At 41.7% G+C, this 17109-nt stretch overlaps 1 protein-coding gene across 6 annotated transcripts in view; it reads left to right on the forward strand.

Annotated features, from left to right (window-relative positions):
* The window catches only part of AGTPBP1 (ATP/GTP binding carboxypeptidase 1), a 96746-nt gene that overhangs the window by 59248 nt on the left and 20389 nt on the right, over positions 1-17109 (forward strand). For all 6 annotated transcript variants that reach the window (XM_069961778.1, XM_069961779.1, XM_069961775.1 and 3 more), the window contains 9 exons: positions 26-112; positions 190-338; positions 2577-2664; positions 3675-3819; positions 4377-4530; positions 5641-5821; positions 6098-6227; positions 9370-9501; positions 11450-11626. In XM_069961778.1, the coding sequence (XP_069817879.1) occupies positions 26-112; positions 190-338; positions 2577-2664; positions 3675-3819; positions 4377-4530; positions 5641-5821; positions 6098-6227; positions 9370-9501; positions 11450-11626 (1243 nt within the window). The remainder of the gene's footprint in view (positions 1-25; positions 113-189; positions 339-2576; positions 2665-3674; positions 3820-4376; positions 4531-5640; positions 5822-6097; positions 6228-9369; positions 9502-11449; positions 11627-17109) is intronic.

Here is a 17109-nt window from a genome sequence, read left to right on the forward strand (position 1 = left end):
TTCCCTCCTTCTAAATACAATGCAGCTGTTCCATACCGGATGAGAGCGAAGTTCTCAAGTTCAACTCGAAGTTTGAATCTGGAAACCTGCGGAAGGTTATTCAGATAAGAAAGTAAGACATCCCCTTGATTCTCCCACCTCAGGAATAATGCTTAAAGGGACAAAAACTGCACCTGATTTATTTTTCAGAAATGAATACGATCTCATCCTGAACTCCGATATAAACAGCAACCATTACCATCAGTGGTTTTACTTTGAAGTGAGCGGAATGAAAACTGGGACAGCTTATCGCTTTAATATAATCAATTGTGAGAAGTCCAACAGTCAGTTTAACTATGGTAAGGCTGAGCATGAACAGTATGTAGCACAAACTCTTTAAAGAGACTCTGTGAGTAGGGTTATGCTGTCCTATCTAAGGGTAGCCTAAACTAGTGATAGAGAAGCTGAACAGAATGATGTATTACTTACATTGTTCTGTGCAGCTGATTCGGAGATATCCTCCTGAATAACCTGGATAATAAGTAGTCCTCTCCATTATGTGCATGAGCCCAGTAGTCCTCAATGTTCATGAAAAGCAGAAAACTCCACCCACCAGCTGCTGATAGGCAGTGAATTGTCAATCAGCAGCTGGAGGGCGGGGGAGGGGTGTGGCCAGAATCCTATTCTCCTGCATATTAGGAGAACGGCTGAACTAAATGATGTGAGTAATACACCGATCTGTTCAGTATTTATATCACTAGTTTATGCTGCCCTTATTTATTAAATTTTTAATAGATTTAATAAATCTAGTGACAGATTCCCTTTAAGAACCCTTTAAGAAGTATTTCCTCTCAGAGCCTTTTGATAACCATACATCAGAGTCCTATGTATAGGTAGAGGGACCGGCGTAACTGCTTTTTCTTTACAGTGCAGTTCTAGCTCACCAGTGGAAAGCCACTGTTGCACTGTGTTCCTATAGATGTTTCTCTATGGATGTGTGTACACAAATCTCACATTTGTAAGTTATCACCCCATGGGACTGAGGTCTTGTATTTCAATAAGAGTTATATTAGAAAAGTTTGGTACTTTCAGAGGTGGAACAAATTTAGGGACTCCTTTACATCAGGTCTGGGTTCTGCATCACTAGCGTATGTCGGGTGCTTTCAGAAGGATATCCTGATGTATATTGCTGAATAAGTGTAGTAACTAGTTTACTATGGCCCGGTATAAAATAGAAATATGGTTGCAGTTGCCCTCAACAACCAATCGCAGCTCAGCTTTCATTTTGCCAGAGCTGACAGCTGAGCTGTGATTGGCTACTCTGGGCAATTTACACCAGCGTCTGTTTTACTCACCTTGATAAATCTGGGCCTATGTTTTGTGCATTCATGTCAATGGACCCCTCATTGTATGTATTTGTGGCAATACCCTTTTCGAGGTATTCTGACATATACCAGTGACAAAGCCCTGGCCCCTTTAAGACTGTTGTGTGTGCTTTTTTTGTCTTTAGAAATGTGGACTACAAAACAAGATTTCAAAAATAAAAGTGATTTCTCTTCTTAATCACAGATACTATAGCTACTAGATGTTGTTTAGATGCTGTTAATGTATTGATCAGAGGGTGTCCAACCTCTGGGGCCTCATAGATTACTAGGACAGAGATTATATGACACTTATGTTTTGTAGCAAAGGAGTACATCAAGAATTTCAGCTTACTGCCATTCTAGGGGTATTGGGGTAGGCTTTATCCAAGGAGTTGCAACCACATTGTTTTACATCTGGCATTCCCACTGATCAGACATTAGTGTTATATCATTTCTATATGCCAGCTGTGCTTCCTGTCAAAGTCATTTTGTCACTTTTCAACATCCACATCTAGAGTAACATAGAGTAGCATAACATTTAAAGGGGTACTCCGGCAAAAAAAAATCTTTCTTTCAAATCAGCTGGTTTCAGAAAGTTTTAAAGATTTGTAATTTACTTCTATTTAAAAAAATCTCAAGTGTTCTTATACTTATCAGCTGCTGTATTTCCTGCAGGAAGTTGTGTTTTCTTTACAGCCGGACACAGTGCTCTCTGCTGTTACCACTGTTCATGTCAGGAACTGTCTAAAGCAGTTGCAGATCCTCATAGAAATCCTCTCCTGCTGTGGGACCGTTCCTGTCTTGGACAGAGATGTCAGACAGAAAAATATTTCCCGCAGGACATACAGCAGCTGATAAGTACTGAAAGACTGGACATTTTTAAATAGAAGTAAATTACAAATCTATATAACTTTCTAAAACAACTCGATTTGAAGGAAAAAGATTTTCGCTGCATAACCCCCTTTAACAATATATGTAGAACAGTGTCCTTGAAGTGTATAGCAGACTCTACATATTTTAGGCAACATTGTAGACTTTCTTTCCTTGTACCTCCTTGATAACCCTAATTGTTGAGAATTGTGGCGATTTCTTAGGGTCTGGAAGGGTAAATATGTCTGGAAGTATAGGGTGAATCATAAGGGCAGGCCCATGAGGTGTATCCATTTGGTGATAACTAATAGATTAATGCCATAAAAGAATAATAATACTGAATGTTTGTGTTTTATTCAAAAGGGATGCAGCCCCTTATGTATTCTGTACAGGAAGCATTGGCTTCCCGGCCTTGGTGGATCCGTGTTGGAACTGATATATGTTATTATAAGTAAGTAAATTATTTTATTTTCGTATTGATCCTTCTACCTTTATACCTGTGCTTATCTGCTTCCTAGTTCAAGTGTCTAATATACATTGTGTTCCTACATGTGGGGAAAAAAAACACTAGAAAGCAGCCCACCAGGGATAAAGGTTTTGCAAGCTTTTGGACTCTAAAGAGCAAAGTATAGTATCAATAGGAGAAAGCTCATCTCCTGCAGTGTAGCAGATAGCTTTCCATTCTAAATGGATAAACTGCAGGTTTAGAGAGAGAATCCAGTTTGTTACAGTACAAGCAAAATAAATGAGATTTAAAGGGGTAGTTTAGCAAAAAAAAAAATCTCAAGTCTTCCAGTACTTGCAGGAAGTGGTTTCCAGTGTGACATATTTCTCTCTGCTGCCACATCTGTCCTCGACAGGTACTGTTCAGATCAGTATAAAATTCCCCTCTCCTGCTCTCCAGACTGGAAAGAATACCACTTTCTGTAGGACATACAACAGCTGATAAGTACTGGAAAACTTTAGAATATTTTATAGAAGTAATTGACAAATCTCTGGCACTAGTTGATTTGAAAGAAATGTTTTTTTTTTTGTTCTTTTTTTGCTGAACTACCCCTTTAACTCTTAACAGCTATCAACACGTTGTGAAAAATAACTGTTGTGTGTAAACCAGTGCAGTTGTAAGTACTGTATGTGGCATGTCAGTTTATGTTGCAAATAGGCTTTGTATTAGTGGCAGTTTCCTTATTTCCACAATACATATTGTTTAGGCGTTAGGTCACCTGCAGCTGCAGATTTTTTTTCTTTTTTTATTATTCATTAACCTTTTTTTTCCTGCACCAAAATGTTCACATCAGGGTGAGTAGTGGCAACTGTGCATTTCCCGGCAGAAGAGCAGCCCACAAATCCAGGTGGAAAATCCACAGCTTTACCATGAAATAAGGATTTATATTACTGGTCCATGGTCATACCAGCCTGTAAACCTTCTCTCTTTTTAACTTCTATGCTTCTTCCCCATAGGAACCATTTCTCAAGGAGTTCAATAGCTACTGGAGGTCAGAAGGGAAAGTCCTACTATACTCTGACATTTACTGTGAGCTTTGTACACAAAGACGATGTCTGCTATTTTGCATATCACTATCCTTACACATATTCCACATTGCAGGTGAGATTATTAAATTCCTCATACAATATTGGAAAATTTGTCCACAAAGTATTACACTACTAGTAATCTAATCTATAAACCATTCATGGTATCTGATTGCAAATATATAAATATTATTATTGTTGTTATATATATATATATATATATATATATATATATATATATATATATTTTTTATAATAATAATAATAATTATTATTATTATTATTATTATTATTATGATTATTATTATTATTATATTGTTCAGCCCCACTTTACAATTCTGGGGGTATATAGACAATGCACATCCTTTAACCCCAATGTGGTTTCCATGTGAAGACATGTCCATAAGAATATACCTGCACTGTGTATAAACTACGACACAGATTCACAGTGAAAGTAACGTGGAGTGGTTTTACAACAGGATTGACACAGAACTTAAAATGGACTGCGTGCAGATTTTTTTACAGTCTGTAAAAATCCATTGTGTGCAAAATCCCTTACAATTGCTGATATTTCTTTCTAAACTACAGTAAATAGAAGACAATGATTTTCTATTTTCCTTTTTTTCCCCATAGATGCACCTTCAAAAACTGGAGTCTCTACACAACCCCCAGCAGATCTATTTCCGCAATGACGTATTATGTGAAACTCTAGCTGGAAATGGATGCCCAGTAGTCACCATAACTGCTATGCCCGAGTCCAATTACTATGAGCATGTCTATCAGTTCCGTGAGTTGAAATTGTCTACCAAATCCATTTCCTCATCAATCATTTGAGAGATCTCCTTACAGCTATGAGGAATATTCTATACGGTTACAGGCCTCTTTAGCTGGTACCATGTGACACAGCTGATGATTGGTCTGGTAATTGAGTTAAATACATTATATCACTCTAGTGAGTTCTTCCTTACAGCCATGTCCAATACTTATTAGATTCCTTTATAAGAATAAGGGAGCTTCAGATTAGAACGATACTGTGGTTTAGGAAAAGAAACTATGTTTCTGTGTATATAAATGTATATTTGATTTATAAATCATCTATATAGCTGAGGATCCTCAAGCTGTGTGAAGTATACTGTAGCTGTACGGTAATAATTTTTTGATGTTGCAGTAGCTTACCTGATGGAAACCTACTTGTGGTTTCCCAGGCCGCTGAGCATGCTGCATATATGATATGTTACCACACACGTTGGTTTGTCAGGAGTTCTTCAAAGTGGTACTCCAGCGAAAAGCTTTTTCCCAGTAATTGATACACATTACAATCACCTATCTGCCCCCCTTCCCTATCTTTTCCCCCCTCAACCCCCCCATCAGGAAGTGAAGTAAACTCATTCTTACCTAATGACTGTTGACCCCAGGTTTTTCTGTGGCAGCCATTTAGTGACAATGACATCATCAAGAGGAAAACTGGCCTAAGCCCTGTTAGGCCAGCCTCCCTTTGTCAGATGATTCCGGTTGCTCAGCTCTGATTGGCTGAGCAAGATGTAAGTCAGTTAAACATCACAGGAGACAAAGTGCATCATGGGAAAGCCCAAACCAGGAAGTGAAGAAAAAATGAAGCCACTAACTAGATTCAGGGACCTGCAAACAGTGGGAAATTCAAATGGAGACCGACTCTGTAAATGTAGATGGTAAATGTCAAAACTATGTTTATGATTCATTGATTCTTTTATTTATCAGAGCCGGAGTACCCCTTTTAATATAAACTGTAGCCCCAAAATAGGTGTAGATTACCGAGTCCAGGGTCCATAGGTTACAATATTAGTAAGGTTTGAGAACCTGAACCTGGAAAAATCTGTAAAATGTCAAGTCATTTAATTTGTGTATCTTTTGTCTCCAGGAAATCGCCCCTACATTTTCTTAACCTCCAGGGTCCACCCAGGAGAGACAAATGCTAGCTGGGTAATGAAGGGCACGCTGGAGTTTCTTATGGGGAACAGTCCCACTGCACAGAATCTCCGGGAATCCTACATTTTTAAAATTGTTCCTATGTTAAACCCAGATGGAGTCATCAATGGAAAGTAAGTGGCACATATTAAAGAGATTCCAGCAAAAATTCACTTTTTCCCTATCGACAGGATAGAGGAAAAGTAGGAGGTTGCGGGGATCCGACCACCGATATGGAGATCAGCGAGAGGTACAGAGGTCAGGCCCCCCAGGATCTACTACTTTTCCCCTATCCTGTTGATAGGAGAAAGTGATTTTGTCCTGGAATACCTCTTTAATATACTAGCTGTGTATAAAAGGTGAAAATCAATTAGAAACTTTTCAAGAGTCTTACAGCTTTTTCTCCTCAGCCATCGTTGCTCTTTAAGTGGAGAAGATCTCAACAGGCAATGGCAAAGCCCCAATGCAGATTTACATCCTACAATATACCACACCAAAGGCCTCCTGCAGTATTTGGCATCTATCAAACGTGTTCCGCTGGTATGTAACATAGAAATGTAAAAAATGGATTGTATATATTATTAACTATACAGAAGACAAAGCATGCAGTGTTGGCTCTAGTGTAAAGGGATGCAAGAACTTCCTATTATACATTAAATCTAATATTGTTTAGATTGTTTTGACTTGTTGATTGACTCTGTTACGCAGTACCATGTTGATATTAGATATCTGTATGCAGAACTGTATAGATTTACCAGTTACCTTTTGTTTGACTGACCTATCCCAAATCTGAAAAAAAAAAAAAGGTAGACAGTATTCTGGAGCTGCCGCATGAAAATAAGGTAACCGGCTGATTCATATCATTCACCATTTGTACTAGTAAAAGAAGGTAGGACTTCCTAGTACAGGTATATTAAAGTTATTTTCACCTTTCTGGGGTGTGAGCAATACCAGGTAAATAAAGTTTGCAATATAGATTATTATTTTTTTCTTTTTGTTATCATGCTGTGAAACAATGCTGTACTTACCAGAAATCCAGGTCCAGTCTTCTGAAAGCTGATTTTCTGACTTGTGGTGGTTGAAAAAAAAAACAAAACAGACTAAACACAGGAATTCTGGCCAGTGCAGAGAGTCACAGCTCAATGTGTCCATCTGTCACATGACTGCCTTCTCTCTGTGAGAGCTCAGATGACCTGGGATACACAGGACTTCCTGTTTTCTGAAAGTTTCCGTGTTTTCCATGATAAAATAATGAATGTAATATGAAAACTTCCTTTATATCACATCTACTGTTGATTTACCAACCACCAAACTTCCAGCAGAGGTGGTTGGTAAATCTACAATAACAGAATTTAAACACGCCTGGGATAGACATATATCTATCCTAAGATAATAAGGAAGAAAATACTAAAAGGGCGGACTAGATGGACCCAGTGGTCTTTTTCTGCCGACAATCTTCTATGTTTCTATGTTTCTATGATTTAGATTTTGATATCACATCTACTGTTGATTTAGATTTTGAAAGTTGTAACTACAATGACACTTTAACCCCTTCCTGCACGAGGGTGTAGCGGCGTGGCGACCCGCTCTGAACCACCGCGGTCCTGGGTTCCGCTTGTAGCCCAGGACCGTGGCTATTAGCGGGCACGGTCCGAGCGCTGTGCCTGCTAATTAAGTATTCAAATGCAGCTGTCAAAGTTTACAGTTGCATCTGAATACTGTATTTAAGCCATCCCTGGTGTCTAGTGGTGTAAATTGCCCCCCGCGACATAGTTACAGAGGGGCAATCCTTGCATCCGGCACCTGCAGAGGTCTGCGCCGTAACGGCGCTGATCCCGGCTCAGCATTCTATTGTTTTTGTCTGCAGCGGAAAGCAATAGAATGCCTATCTCATGGATCTATGTAGTATAACTATACTGCATAGATCTCTGAGATATCAGTGTGCATATAGTAGAAGTCCCCCAGGGGGACTTCTAGTATATGTGTAAGAAAAAAGAAAGTTGTATTATTAATAAATAATCCCCTCCCCTAATAAAAGTTTGAATCACCCCTTTTCCCATGTTATAAATAAAAAATAAATAAACAAACATGTTCGGTGTGTAATCGCCCGAACTATAAATTTATTTAATTCCTGATCCCTCATGGTAAACGGCGTAAGCGCAAATTTTTTTTTTTTAAAAAAGTGCAAAAATGTGCATTTTTGGTCGCAATAAATCCAGAAAATTTGTAATAAAAAGTGATCAAAAAGTCGCATATGCGCAATCAAGGTACCGATAGAAAAAAATGACACCTCACACAGCCCCATAGACCAAAGGATAAAAGCGCTATAAACATGGGAATAGAGCGATTTCAAGCAACGTATATTTTCTGTAAAAGGTTTTATTTTTTCCGAGCCATCAATCAATATAAAAGTTATGCAAGTTGCCTATCGTTTTAATCGTACTGACATTAGGGACATATATAACATGTCAGTTTTTTCCATAGGACACACGGCGTAAAAACGAAGAAAAGAATTTTTTTCAATTTCACCGCGCATATAAGTTTTTTCTAGTTTTGTAGCATATTTTATGCAAAAATTAAGTCTGCCATTGCAAAGTACAATTAGTGATGCAAAAAATAAGGGCTCATGTGGGTCTGTAGGTGTAAGGCTATGTTCACATTACATGAATGACCGGCCATTCCGTGACCCCGGCCAGGTCACGGAACGGCTGATCTCTGCCTGGATCATCCCGGCCGGTACTTAAGTACCGGCCGGATGATCTTTCCCGCATCAGAACCTCCCACAGCATACAATGAAGCAAGCGGCCGGAGCTGCTCGCTTCCTTGTGTGAACTGACAGGGTTTCCTACGGCCGCAATTCACTGAATTGCGGCCGCATAAAACTGACATGTCAGTTATTTGCGGCGCCGCACGGGATCCCGGCGATGTGTGTACGCTCCGGACGGGATCCCATAGATCAATAGGCAGTGTTCACAGGCGCATAAAGTACGGCCGTATTTATACTGCTATGGCCTTTTAAGCACAAGGAGGAAAAAATAAAAGCGCAAAAACGAAAATTAGCCCGGTCCAGAAGGGGTTAAAGGAGTTATCCCGAGAGGAGAATGTGGTTGAAGCCTTCTGCTCCCTGGTGCTAAAAGTTTCACCCCTTACGAGATGTGGAGGGGTGGGTCTAGGTCTTGATCATCGCATGTGGGCAAAACCACACCTGCACGCAATGATCGGGACTTAGGGCCCTTTTACACGGAAAGATTATCTGACAGATTATCTGCCAAAGATTTGAAGCCAAAACCAGGACTGGATTTGAAAAGAGGAGAAATCTCAGGCTTTCCTTTATTACCTCATCTCTGTTTATAGTCCATTCCTGGCTTTGGCTTCAAATCTTTGGCAGATAATCTTTCCGTGTAAAAGGGCCCTTAGACCTGTCACTCCATGTCTCGGAAGGGAGACTTTCAAGATGCCTGGAATGGAACACCAGGTTGCAGAATGCTTCAGATGATTTCCCCCTGGCCAACCCCTTTTAGTGTGTGAACTGGATGGGGACATATTGTAGCTGTCATTTTTGTTGCTATAGGCCTTTCCCTTCGCCACTTTTGATAGCTCCCTTCCCATTGTGTCTCTGTTACTTTAAAAGTTCTCACTCAATATTTCAGTATATTTTATATGTATATATTCTTTTGCTTAGGTTTACTGTGATTATCATGGACATTCCCGCAAGAAAAATGTCTTCATGTACGGCTGCAGTATTAAAGAGACAGTTTGGCACACTAATGTCAGCGCTGCCTCATGTGATATAGTAGAAGATAGTGGATACAGGGTACGTACAGTGAATATCACTTACATTAGATGACTGAGTTCTTGACTCACTGTCCCAGATTTATCAATGTGCGAGACAAAAACCAGAGCAGTTTGCCCACAGCACAGGTGTCAAAGTGCAGCCCTCCAGGTGTCGCTACAATTCCCATCATGCATAAACAGAGTGGAGGGCCTTACGAGTTTGATACCTGTGGCCGACAGCAACCAATCAAAGCTTAGGTTTCATTTTACTAGAGCTGCTTAGGATATGTAAGCTGAGCTGTGATTGGTTGCTTTGGGCAAATCACAATGTATGTAAGGCTGGGTTCAAAATATCTTTTTGCAATCCATTTTTTCATCTGTTTATGCAAAAAGTGGATGGAAAAACGGATGCAATTGTGTGCTTCCATACTGATCCATTTTTCCATTGACTTCCATAAAAAAAAAGAAGTATCAAAATGCATCTGTTTTTTTAACGTACACAAAAATAAGGTCAGGTACATTTTTGAGTACATTAAAAAAAAAAGGATGTGCTTTGATCCTTTTTTTTTAATAATGTAAGTCAATGGGAAAACGGATCAAAACGGATGGACACAACTGCATTCGGTTCTCCAAAAAACTGATTGCAAAATCGTAGTATGAACCCAGCCTAAAGCCTAGAATTTGCAAAAGAGAGTAAGATCTCTTTGAAAATAAGTGATTATATATCAGTCATGCTGAATGGTTTTATGATATTTTGAGTCTATCCACCTTAATTTAAATGGAGGATTATACATAATATATTACTATCCCACTGTCCAGCTTCATAATCACAAATGCTAAAAGGGGTAGTGCAGTGTAAAACATGTTTTCACTAAATAACACACATTACAAAGACGTCTGGGGCTTCTGTTATGCTCAGCCAATGTCGACTGAGCAGCTGATGATGCGTTGGAGGGGGGGGCGGCATGAGGGAGGGCTGGAGCAGTCAGGCCGGCTTCCTGAAGATAAACGTCCCATAATGGCGTCCGGGGTCGACATTTTTTTAGTGAGTATACTGTATCACTCTTCTGGGTCTGCGGTTGGGGGGGGGAGAGGGGTATTGGAGTACATGGGGAAGGGGGCCATTTACTTAAGTAACACCCGTTACAATGTTGTATAACTTTGTAATCTGTGTTATTTAGTGAAAAAATGTTTTACACTGCACTACCCCTTTAAACCTAAAGATTATTATTCTGAAATTACTGTGTGTCCACCTTTAAACTATGTTAACCCTTAGCAGCACCAAGATATTACTATACGTCTCGATGTGGCACTGCCATTATAATGGGAGATCAGGAGACAAAGTCCTATTATACTGATTGGCCATCTGATTGGCACGTCCTGATCGCCACGTTGATATGAATTAACCTCTTAGATCCTATTTTGAAGTCTTAAAACGGGCTCTGAGGGGGCTTTAAACGCATCGCCTGCTGGTTCAGTGGTGATAGGCGGTGTGGTTGTGGCCCCCAGGTGCCTGATCTCTTCTTCTCCCGTAAGCCGCAAGCCTCACACTTCTGTGTGTGGGCTTTGTGGCCTGATTGGCTAACTTATCATAGCTTCTTTATAAGTTTAAAATAAAAGTTGTCAGTAAAAAGTAAATTTAGTTTTGCAAAAAAATAAGTTTCGGATTTTAGAATGTGAGAAGTAAAAAATGAAAATGCAAAAAATGCTAAATTTCTGTGTCCCCTAAGGGTTCATTGTATTACATTACACAGTAATAAAATGAGTAAGCCATCTTGTAATAAATTATACAATAACCCCAATACAGGTGTGAACCAATCCTTATCTTTATCTTATCTATTAATAATTCACAATTATTACTATACGAATACTAAAAGTACAAAAACTGAAAAGCAAATTGTTTGCAAGTGTCCTCCACTTATTCTTGATGAAATGTTGTTCAGAAGCGAAGTACTCTCTAAGTCTCTGACATTTGTCTACCACTCCAGACTCTTCCCAAAGTCCTAAGCCAGATTGCTCCAGCATTTTCCATAAGCAGCTGTAGTTTTGTTGTGGAGAAATCCAAAGAGTCTACTGCTCGCGTTGTCGTATGGAGAGAACTGGGCGTCCAGAGGAGTTACACAATGGAGAGCACGCTGTGCGGCTGTGACCAGGGGAAGTACAAGGTATGGCCATGTGCAATCTCCTTCTCTTCTCTATGACAATAGTGACTGCTGATAATAATAATACTACAGTAATAACATGGAATTCATTTTTCATATGTATAAGATTACCAATGGGGCCAGTCTAGACTGATGTCACAGCTGGACTCCATTATACTTTACAGCTTCTGAATATTACCTGCTGTGTCCACAAATCCATAGTCTGCTATAGACGGAAGAGTGACCTCACTATTGTAGTATTACTATTATTTTAAAAACTACAGTTTCGATACCAATATGAACTTTCTATAGTGAATTTGTTTACAGGACCCATATATTTTTGATCCATATTATTAATACCACATTTGCTCTGCTTCCGTTTACATTGCCTAAATGGATGCATGGAATTCCATGTGTTTCTGGTTAACCTGATTTATTTCTTTCCATTTTTCCAATCTCTCCCAATTAAAGATCACTGCTCAATTTCATTTTTCCATTAGAGCTAAAGGAAATTTGATTTCCCTTTGGGGTGTGAACTATTTCCTTTTTTCTCATACATTTGTGTTCCATATACCGGGCATGTTCCCTCATAAACTAACAAATCATTTTTGTCAGCAACATTAGATGACTGTCACTTACATACTAACTTTAAAGTGTTGTTGTCATTTAAGCAAAATTTTTGATTAGCTGAGGTCTGGGTTTTCAGACTTCCACTGATCCCTAGAACTAGTAGGAAGAAGCACTTGGCTAAGTGCTTCTCTACTCATCTCTTTACTCGCTGTAGAATATGGGCTCATAGACTTCCCACAGAATCTGTCTCCTGCAGTGAGGAGAGAGACTGTTTGTCAGTGGAAAATGGATTCTGCAGTATGGGATACAACAGCATCCGTTTTTACCATCTTTTTTTTTCTTTTTTCTTTTAACCCCTTAACGACATCGGGCGTAAACTTACGCCCTGGCGCCCTGGTACTTAGCGCATCAGGGCGTAAATTTACGCCCGATGTTTCCCCGATCGCTGCGTGTTCACACACAGCGGTCGGGGAAGATGGCCTGCTATAAATCATAGCAGGCCATCATAGCTTCACGGCACGGGGGGTGGTTAACACCCCCCGTGCTTACGATCGCTGCTATAGGCTGATCAATTCAGATCAGCCAATAGCGGCGATCGGACGCGAGGACGGCACCGACCGCCATTACTGTAAAAAGTAATGTTGATCGCCGTGCCACCGGCCCGATCGCCGTGAACGGCCGGCCGGCCGTTCACGGCGATCGGGCCGGTGGCACGGCGATCAGAGTCCCACAAAATAGTAAATACCTGCCCTGGACCCCTCAGCTAGGTAGCCGAGGGGTCCAGAGCAGGTATTTGTACATTACTCACCTGTCCCGGGCTCCTGATCGGCGGCTTCCGGGTTCGCGGCGTCCTCCGTCATTCCGTTCGGTCTTCGGGTCTTTCCGGCGGTCCTCGTCGTCTTCTTTCGGCTATTTTCGGCTCCAGCCTCGTCATTTTCCGGATTTTGCGCTCTGCTGCCCCCTAGCGGCTGATATGTGTAATACACTTATCAGCAGCTACAGGGATATTCAGAATATAGAAAAAGTGTTTTTTTTTTTCCCCAATTTTTTTTTTTCTATTTTCCGCACCCTATCGCCGCTGAGTGTTGATCAGCATCGCACGAAAGTGCGCTGCTAATCAGCAACTCCTCCTTTTTGGCGTAGGGTGTTTTTTTTCTATATTCTACTGCCACGGTCTGCTTATAAGTGCCGCACATAAGTGCGGCATTTATCAGCAACTCCTTTGTTGGCGTAGATTTTTTTTATACTTACTGTAAAAAAAACACGTAAAAAACACTACATTACACCACACTACATTGAATAAAGTTTGACACTACACCACTACATACCCCATATACTAGTCCCCATATAAAGATGGCCCCCAGGGTGTTTTCGGTGTCAGAGGGATACGTTATTATTGCCTCCGACACCGAAACAGCCAGTGAGGATGAATGGGGGGGATCCTTCTTTCCTCCATTCATCCTCATCATCCAGTGACGTGTCTGGGGGTAGCGTAGTGTACGCTGCCCCCCAGACACGTCTTTTCCGCCAGTACCGTCCCAATAAGAGATGGCGGTATGGTGTGAAATTCTACAAACTCTGTGAGAGTACCTCTGGGTACACTTACAGATTTAGGGTACATGCACACTGCGGAATGGCGAAGGATAACCCTTTGTGCATTCCGCAGCTGGCACCCGCCGGCGGACTGATGGAGGCGAGCGTCTCCATCCGTGTCATAGACTCCATGTTATGCACGGGCGGATTCCGTCGTCCATCCAAAGAATGAACACGTTGGACGGAGAGCGGAATCCGCCCGTGCATAGAATGGAGTCTATGACACGGACGGAGACGTGCGCCTGCATCAGTCCGCCGGCGGGTGCCAACTGCGGAATGCACGAAGGGTTATCTGTCGCGATTCCGCAGTGTGCATGTACCCTTAGAGTGTATGTAGGAAGGAACACCCGAATCCAGCCCCCAGATGCCCCCCTTCCCCATCCTCGGAACAAGTGGGAAGATCGTCCGGGAACTGATCTTCCCACTGCTGGATAAAGGTTACCACCTGTACGGGGATAACTTTTATACCAGCACCCCCTCTTCTGGTCCCTCACTGCCCGAGCTACTGTAGCTTGCGGCACGATCCGAACATATCAGAAGTAGTAATAGCGCCCTAATATTTAGCAGCCATGGAGCGGACCCAGCGCTTCTGGATATGAAGGACCCCGTATCGCACCAGGACAACATTTTCCAGGTGACGTCCCCCACACTGGAGAACAGGAGACCCCAGAAGAAGTGCAGAGTGTGGCGTAACAGGGGGATCAGGAAGGACACCATTTCCAGTGTGACGCCTGTCCTGATCACCCCGGCCTCTGCATATTGGATCGCTTCAAGGCGCACCACACGTCACTGGGGTTCTACATTATCTAAATTCTGTCCCTTATTCCTATTTCAGGGGTCACTTTGATCCGGGGATTATTCTGATCGCCATTATGGAGTCGGGAAGGAATTTTTCCCATTGATGAGGCATCTGTCGTCTGCCTCACGACGGGTTTTTGCCTTCCTCTGGATCAACACAGGTTGAGTTTGATGGACACCTGTCATTTCCAACCTTATAAACTAATAATTGGCCTAATACCCCCAAATAAATTAGAATTGTCCCTTTTTCCCAGCTAAATAGGTATGGCCGCCATTCCCATTAGAGGATGCCATGATGCAATTACAAAGCCTCTGTGCGGCCAGGACAGTAGAAACCCCCCACAAGTGACCCCATTCTGGAAACTACACCCAATAAGGAATCTAACAAGGGGGGCAGCGGGGATATGGCCCCCAAGTGACGGCCACATTTGGGACGTGAAAATGAAAAAAATGGTATTTTTTATTTTCTCGGCACATGTTCTACGTAAGTGCCTGTCACCAGTGGGGTCCATATGCTCACTGCACCCCTTGTTAGATTCCTTATGGGGTGTAGTTTCCAGAATGGGGTCACTTGTCGGGGGTATCTACTGACCTGGCAGCACAGGAGCTGTGTAATTGCGACATGGCCTCCATCCTCCATTCCAGCCTCTAAATGGCGCTCTGTCCCTTTGGTGGCTTGCCCTGTGCCCATATGGCACATTATGCCCACATATGGGGTATTTTCGTAATCAGGGGAAACTACCCTACACGTTTTGTGTTAATTTTCTTTTTTAACCCCTTGTGGAAATGGAAAAAATCAAGGCTAGACCAACATTTAGTGTAATTTTTGTAAAATTTTTACTCTAAATCATTAATCTTGTCATGATTTTTTCATTTTCACAAGGGGCTAAAAGATAAAAAAAAAAACACTAAATGTGTAGAGCAATTTCCCCTGAGTACGGAAATACCCCACTTGTGTACATAAAGCGCCATTCGGGTGCAGGGTAAGCCTCCGAAGGGAAGGAGCGCCATTTCGTTTTTGAAGGCTGGATTTGGATGGAATGGATTTTAAGGGGCCATGTTGCATTCAAAAGGCCTCTGTGTTGCCAAGACAGTTGAACCCCCCCACAAGTGACCCCATTATGGAAACTACACCCCTCAAGGAATGTAACAAGGGGTGTAGTGAGCATATGGACCCCACTGGTGACGGGCACAAATGTGGAACAATGTGGCGTGAAAATGAAATATTACATTTTTTACACTATAATGTTGGTTTAGCCTTGAATTTATCATTTTCACAAGGGGTTAAAAGAGAAAAAAACACACAATATGTGTAGAGCAATTTCCCCCGAGTCCGTAAATACCCCACATGTGGACATAAAGCGCCATGTGGGCGCAGGGCAAGCCTCCAAAGGGAAGGAGCGCCATTTGGATTTTGGAGGTTGGATTTGGCTAGAATGGATGATGAACGCCATGTCGCATTTACAGAGCCCTCGTGCTGCCAAAACACTGGAAACCCCCCACAAGTGACCCCATTCTGGAAACTGCACCCCTCAAGGAATCTAACAAGGGGTGCAGTGAGGATATGGACCCCTTGATGACGGGCACATTTGTGCCATGAAAGTGAAAAAATGAAATTTTTTACTTTTACGTCACATTGTTCCACATTTGTGCCCGTCACCAGTGGGGTCCATATGCTCACTGTGCCCCTTGTTAGATTCCTTGAGGGGTGTAGTTTCCAGAATGGGGTCACTTGTGGGGGGTTTCCAGGGTCTTGGCAGCACGAGGGCTCTGTAAATGCGACATGGCCCTTGAAATCCTTTCCAGTGAAATTCAGCTTCCAAAAGCCAATTGGCGCTCCTTCCCTTTGGAGGCTCGTCCTGCGCCCCCTTGGCACTTTATCGCCACATGTGGGGTATTTCCGTACTCGGGAGAAACTGCGCTACACATTTTGTGTCTTTTTTTTCCTCTTATCCCTTTAAGAAAATGAAAAATTGAAGGCTAGAACAACGTTTTAGTGTAAAAAATAAATTTTTCTTTTTTCACGCCATATTGTTCGGAAAATCTGTGAAGCACCTGTGGGGTCCAAATGCTCACCGCACCCCTTGTTACATTCCTTGAGGGGTGTAGTTTTCTAAATGGTGTCCCTTTAGGGGTGTTTTTTAGGTTTTGGCACCCCAGAGCCTCTGCCAACCTGAAGTGGTACAGTCAGAAATGACCAAATATAACGGAGGCGTTGAAATTCACTAGGCGCTCCTTTGTATCTGAGGCTTGTGGTTGCGTCAAATAGCGCAATAGGGCCACATATGGGGTATTTCTATAAACTGCAGAAACGGGGCAATAATTATTTGGGTGCATTTCTCTGGTAATAGGTTTATAATTATGAAAAATATTGGATTACAATAAAATCTCTGCACAGAAAATTAAAATTTTCAAATTTCTTACACACTTAGCTTTTATTTCTGTGACTCCCCTAAAGGGTTAAAACACTTTATGGATATGCTTTTGCAGAGTGTGGGGGGTGCAGTTTCTGAAATGGGGTGCTTTGTGGGGCTTTCTAACATACA

This window comes from Dendropsophus ebraccatus, chromosome 3 (assembly GCF_027789765.1).
Source record: "Dendropsophus ebraccatus isolate aDenEbr1 chromosome 3, aDenEbr1.pat, whole genome shotgun sequence".
Taxonomy (NCBI): domain Eukaryota; kingdom Metazoa; phylum Chordata; class Amphibia; order Anura; family Hylidae; genus Dendropsophus; species Dendropsophus ebraccatus.